This window comes from Oncorhynchus tshawytscha, linkage group LG02 (assembly GCF_018296145.1).
Source record: "Oncorhynchus tshawytscha isolate Ot180627B linkage group LG02, Otsh_v2.0, whole genome shotgun sequence".
NCBI classification, from domain to species: Eukaryota; Metazoa; Chordata; class Actinopteri; order Salmoniformes; family Salmonidae; genus Oncorhynchus; species Oncorhynchus tshawytscha.
In genome coordinates this window covers 11,873,450-11,879,449 of record NC_056430.1, presented here as the reverse complement: position 1 = coordinate 11,879,449, position 6,000 = coordinate 11,873,450, and the positions used below count along the sequence as shown (strand labels likewise).

The 6,000-nt window shown below is 44.6% G+C and overlaps 1 protein-coding gene across 1 annotated transcript in view; it reads left to right on the top strand.

Annotated features, from left to right (window-relative positions):
* Positions 1–511: 511 nt before the first annotated feature.
* Positions 512–6,000, top strand: part of LOC112235708 (kinesin-like protein KIF21B) — a 167,160-nt gene continuing 161,671 nt past the window's right edge. Inside the window, 1 exon segment of the mRNA XM_042330259.1 lies at positions 512–957. Coding sequence (XP_042186193.1) covers positions 917–957 — 41 coding nt within the window. The 5' untranslated portion in view covers positions 512–916.

Genomic DNA, 6,000 nt, shown 5'->3' with positions numbered 1-6,000 from the left:
CCAGCTGTCAGAGCAGCTCACAGATTACTACACCTGTACATAGCCCATCTTTAGCCCAAACCTCTTTCCCTACTGTATTTATTTATTTTGCTCCTTTGCACCCCATTATTTATATCTCTACTTTGCACATTCTTCCACTGCAAATAAACCATTCCAATGTTTTACTTGCTATATTGTATTTACTTTTCTACTGTATTATTGACTGTATGTTTGTTTTACTCCATGTGTAACTCTGTATTGTTGTATGTGTCGAACTGCTTTGCTTTATCTTGGCCAGGTCGCAATTGTAAATGAGAACTTGTTCTCAACTTGCCTACCTGGTTAATTAAATAAAGGTGAAATCAAATTAAAATAAACACACACGCCATTGGCGTCTCCGAAATCCCTAATTGGTCTATTAAGTGGGACCGGGGTGGGAGTGTTTGATCTGTGTGGCTAAGCGCCTGTCAATCGAATGCGATTACACCCTCCCCCTTGCGCTTCTCACTCGTTCTTCACATTCAATGTGAGACAGACAACAACACAAACACACGTTGAGCAGGCTGCGACGGTGTGCTTTCGGATGAGCGCCGAAAAACGGTTCTCACACAGTATGACAGGATGTAGCAGTGGCGAGCGAAAGAAGAAGAAAAGCTTGTGATCGAGTGCGATGTGACAGAGGGCCGGAGTTGTAGCCTAGATATGAGAGTGACCGGAGCAAGGACAGGCACAGAAGCAGATCGTAGCGCGAGTACCCACGGCAGGTTATAATGATAGCACCACGGTTGGCGATTCTATCCTGATTTACCGCTTTATGCATTTGCTCCAAAAGCTTTTTTCTTGATGCAACACGGTATTTTTACGCACTAACCTAACTCTGACTGACACGGTTCAAAGACTCTTGCACATAGGGGAAAACGGAAAGAAAGAGGATAGAATGGTGAGCCAAAACGACTGCTCGGTGAAGGTCTCTTTAAGGTAAGCCCCTCAGTGATCCTGAAAGCCCACTCAAAGATTTCTGCCGACCTTTGCAGAGCGCATTGTGTGTCTTGTCTGTCTCTATGTGTCTCTGTTCCCGGTCTATTCATTAATTGATTCCCTAACATGTGCGCCCAAGAAGTATTCACGGGTATTATTTAGCGCTCCATATGTGGACTATAGTAGACTAATAACTGCGTTATTATCAGTACAGTTAGAGAATGTGCCTTGTTTTTGCCACGTACGGGTGGCGTTCCATTTGCCTACACACAGCAGATAATGCAACGCACGAGCTAGCATGTCTTCATATAGGTGTAGGGTTAAGTAGATCATCATGTTATTATGCTGTTGGGCTTAATAGTAATGGTTGATAATCATGGTGGTTGTGTCATTCTGAAAGCCCAGTTATCCAGGTGCGAGCGCGGTATCCATGGGGCGTTTCTGTCAGTCACAATAATATCACATTTTGTCCATGTGAGGTCTCCATGCCATGCATTGGTTGCTATTGCATTATGTTGTAGTCGTTACATTGTTACAACATCATTGCCTTCCCTCAAAACTCGCACTAGACGTTGCAGAAATGTGCTTCGGTTAAGTCGGAGAATCACAAAGAGATGGAGGTGATGCACTTCCTCAAAGCAATGTTCTTCACATTTACCCAGCTGCCTTTGTTGAGAATACAACCTGAAGGCATGGGACTTGGGTGTGAGGAAATTAGGTTATTGATGAATATTGGACATGATTGCTGATAAATGTTTGCACCATAGGTGGGTATTATAAATCACAGTATCGGCTATCACCCACCTTTGTTAGACCTTTATGATGTAGCTAAGTGGATGTAGAATACATAGCACACAGTACTAGTGATGTGAGGAGGCATGACTTCAGTAATTGTATGTGAGTACTGTATTCTCATTCTCTGTCTGTGTATTGTTGCGCGCGCTAACCGAGTCGCAGCCAGCCAGCTCAGCCCGGTGGTGTGTCTGTCCATTGTCTAACAGTCTCCGGGGGGTGGGTCAGGGCAGTGAAAAAATGGTGCAGCCACCCTTTGAAGTCAACCATGATATTGATGGCCCCATTTCCCCAGCTGGTGCCCCATGTGTGGTTGGTGTTGGTAACAAGGCTTGTAGCCTGTAGTCACTGTACGTTCCAAATGGCACCCTATTCCCTATGCAGTAGGGTAGGGCTCATAGGGCTCTGGTCAAAAGTAGTGCGCAATGTAGTGAATAAGGTGTTATTTGGGATGTAGTCTGTCTGTCTGTTGCCTCCCTTTGTGGTTTGCCAAAATGACATAAAGAGGAGTCTTTTCAAAACAGTGAAAATAAGTGGGTGCTGCTGGTTGTTCATTGTTCATCTGTTGTTCATATTGGGAAGTTGGTCCGCTGTAGAGTGGGGTCATAGAGTTAGGGTTAGTTGGCCCGCTGTAGAGTGGAGTCATAGGTCACAGGGTTAGGGTTAGTGGGGTCATAGGTCACAGGGTTAGGGTTAGTTGGCCCGCTTTAGGGTGAGGTCATAGGTCACAGGGTTAGGGTTAGTTGGCCTACTTTAGGGTGAGGTCACAGGGTCAAGGTTAGTGGGCCCACTTTAGGGTGGGGTCATAGGTCACAGGCCGCAGGTAGCCTAGTGGTTAGAGCATTAGGCCAGTAACCGAAAGCTGACAAGATAAAACAATCTGTCTTTCTGCCCCTGAGCAACGCCGTTAACCCACTGTTCCCTGGGCGCCGAAGATGAGGGGGTGGGTTAATGCAGAAGACTCATTTCAGTTGAATGCATTCAGTTGTACAACTGACTAAATCAAATCAAAGTCTATTCGTCACGTGCGCCGAATACAACAGGTACAACCTTACCTGTGAAAATGCTTCCTCTAACCAATAGTGCAAAAAGGTGTTAGGTGAACAATAGGTAAGTAAAGAAATAAAACAACAGTAAAAAGACTACTATATAGAGACTACTATATACAGTAGCTAGGCTACATACAGACACCGGTTAGTCGGGCTGATTGAGGTAGTATGTACATGTAGATATGGTTAAAGTGACTATACATATATGATGAACAGAGAGTAGCAGTAGCGTAAAAGAGGGGTTGGGGGGGGCACAATGCAGATAGATAGCCCGGTTAGCCAATGTGCGGGAGCACTGGTTGGTCGGCCAAATTGAGGCAGTATGTACATGAATGTGTAGTTAAAGTGACTATGCATATGATAAACAGAGAGTAGCAGCGTAAAAGAGGGGTTGGGGGGCACACAATGCAAATAGTCCGGGTAGCCATTTGGTTACCTGTTCAGGAATCTTATGGCTTGGGGGTAAAAAACTGTTGAAGCCTTTTGGCACTCCGCTACCACTTGCCATGTGGTAGTAGAGAGAACAGTCTATGACTGGTGTGGCTGGGGTCATTGATCTCTCTGGTGTAGAGATCCTGGATGGCAGGCAGCTCAGCCCCAGTGATGTACTGGGCCGTACGCACTACCCTCTGTAGTGCCTTGAAGTCAGAGGCCGAGAAATAGCCGTACCAGGCAGTGATGCAACCAGTCAGGATGCTCTCGATGTTGCAGCTGTAGAACCTTTTGAGGATCTCGGGACCCATGCCAAATCTTTTTAGTTTCCTGAGGGGGAATAGGTGTGTTTGGACCATTCTAGTTTGTTGTCGATGTGGACACCAAGGAACTTGAAGCTCTCAACCTGCTCCACTGCAGCCCCGTCGATGAGAATGGGGGCGTTCTCGGTCCTTCTTTTCCTGTAGTCCACAATGATCTCCTTAGTCTTGGTTACGTTGAGGGATAGGTTGTTATTCTGGCACCACCCGGCCAGGTCTCTGACCTCCTCCCTATAGGCTGTCTCGTCGTTGTCGGTGATCAGGCCTACCACTGTTGTGTCGTCTGCAAACTTAATGGTGTTGGAGTCGTGCCTGGCCATGCAGTCGTGTGTGAACAGGGAGTACAGGAGGGGACTGAGCACGCACCCCTGTGGAACTCCAGTGTTGAGGATCAGTGTGGCGGACGTGTTGTTACCTACCCTCACCACCTGGGGGCGGCCCGTCAGGAATTCCAGGATCCAGTTGCAGAGGGAGGTGTTTAGTCCCAGGATCCTTAGCTTGGTGATGAGATTTGAGGGCACTATGGTGTTGTACGCTGAGCTGTAGTGAATGAATAGCATTCTCACATAAGTGTTCTGAACCTTGAAAGCGGCAGCTCTACCCTTTAGCTCAGTGCGGATGTTGCCTGTAGTCCATGGCTTCTGGTTGGGGTATGTACATACAGTCACTGTGGGGACGACATCCTCAATGCACTTATTGATAAAGCCAGTGACTGATGTGGTGTACTCCTCAATGCCATCGGAAGAATCCCGGAACATGTTCCAGTCTGTGATAGCAAAACAGTCCTGTAGTTTAACATCTGCTTCATCTGACCACTTTTTTTATAGACCGAGTCACTAGAGCGTCCTGTTTTAATTTGAGCTTGTAAGCAGGAATCAGGAGGATAGAATTGTGGTTGGATTTACCAAATGGAGAGTGAGGGAGAGCTTTGTATATGTCTCTGTGTGTGGAGTAAAGGTGATCTAGAATGTTTTCCCTCTGGTTGTACATTTACCATGTTGATAGACATATGGTAGAACTGAATAGATATCCCCCTTTCCCTTTACTAATGATTTGTTGAACTGGCCGGGGAAGGGAGGTAACAGGTATCCGTTTGTATACATTGTCATACTGGTCCCCTGTGGGAATCAAACCCACAGCCCCGGCATTACAAGCTCCAAACTCTACCAACTTTGCCACATCATCACATCATCATCACATCACATCATCATCACATCATCATCACATCATCACATCATCATATCATCACATCATCACATCATCACATCATCACATCATATCATCATCATATCATCACATCATCACATCATCACATCATCACATCATATCATCATCACATCATCACATCATCATCACATCTTCACATCATCACATCATCACATCATCATCATCACATCATCATCACATCATCTCATCATCACATCATCATCACATCATCTCATCATCACATCATCACATCATCATCACATCATCACATCATATCATCATCACATCACATCATCACATCATCACAAACCACTTGATGTCTCAATGTACTCCGTTACTGTATTGAACATAGTTTTTCTTCATGCTGATAGAAAGTCTACAGGTACAAATGTAGATGACCAGCCTCTGTACAATACAGTCATGTACATCTACATGAAGTGGTTTGTAAGGATGGTACATTAATACTGTGCAAAAAGGGCTTGTTTTACATGTTATTTGAACCAGAAAATGATTTAATTTGACATGGATGTTTTGGGTCTTTGTACATAACTTTGCACCTTGTGATGTAAATGTTTAAGGACCGGGTTTTGTTTTTTCTGGAAACTATTAGAATGACAATCACAGAGAAAGGCACAGGGCAACAACTCTTACAATCCCAACTATTTAATCCTATTTAATCCAACTATTTAATCCTGCAAGATTTTGTTCCTAATTATACAACTACATTGTTTGCCAGCGGAGATGCTGAATAATTAGTTTTGCCCACGCTATATGTGACGTTAACACTAGTAAAGGCCCAGTGCACTACTTTTGTGTAAAAAATATATTTTTACATTTATTTTTGTATTTTGTATTAATTATTTTTCAGGGGGTGCTGCAGCATCCCCAGCACCCCTACTTCCCTCGGCTATGTTTCACACACACTTTTCACATCAATACACATGGTAGGAGTCGGACATGACCTGTCAACACAGCAGCAAAAGAGCTACAGTGCTGTACCTATATGTTCATCTGTCTCTGCTCAGCTCTTTAGGGCAGAGCTGCATTATTCAGCATGTAGACATTATTGGGTAGCTATGGTAGTAACACCTACAGTACGTCGTTAGTACCAGGCTACCCTGTACCAGGTATAGGCCTACTGTAAGTACAAGCAGTTGAACAATACTATCAATCAATCACATTTATTTATAAAGCCCTTATTACATCAGCTGATGTCACAAAGTGCTGTACAGGAACCAAGGCTA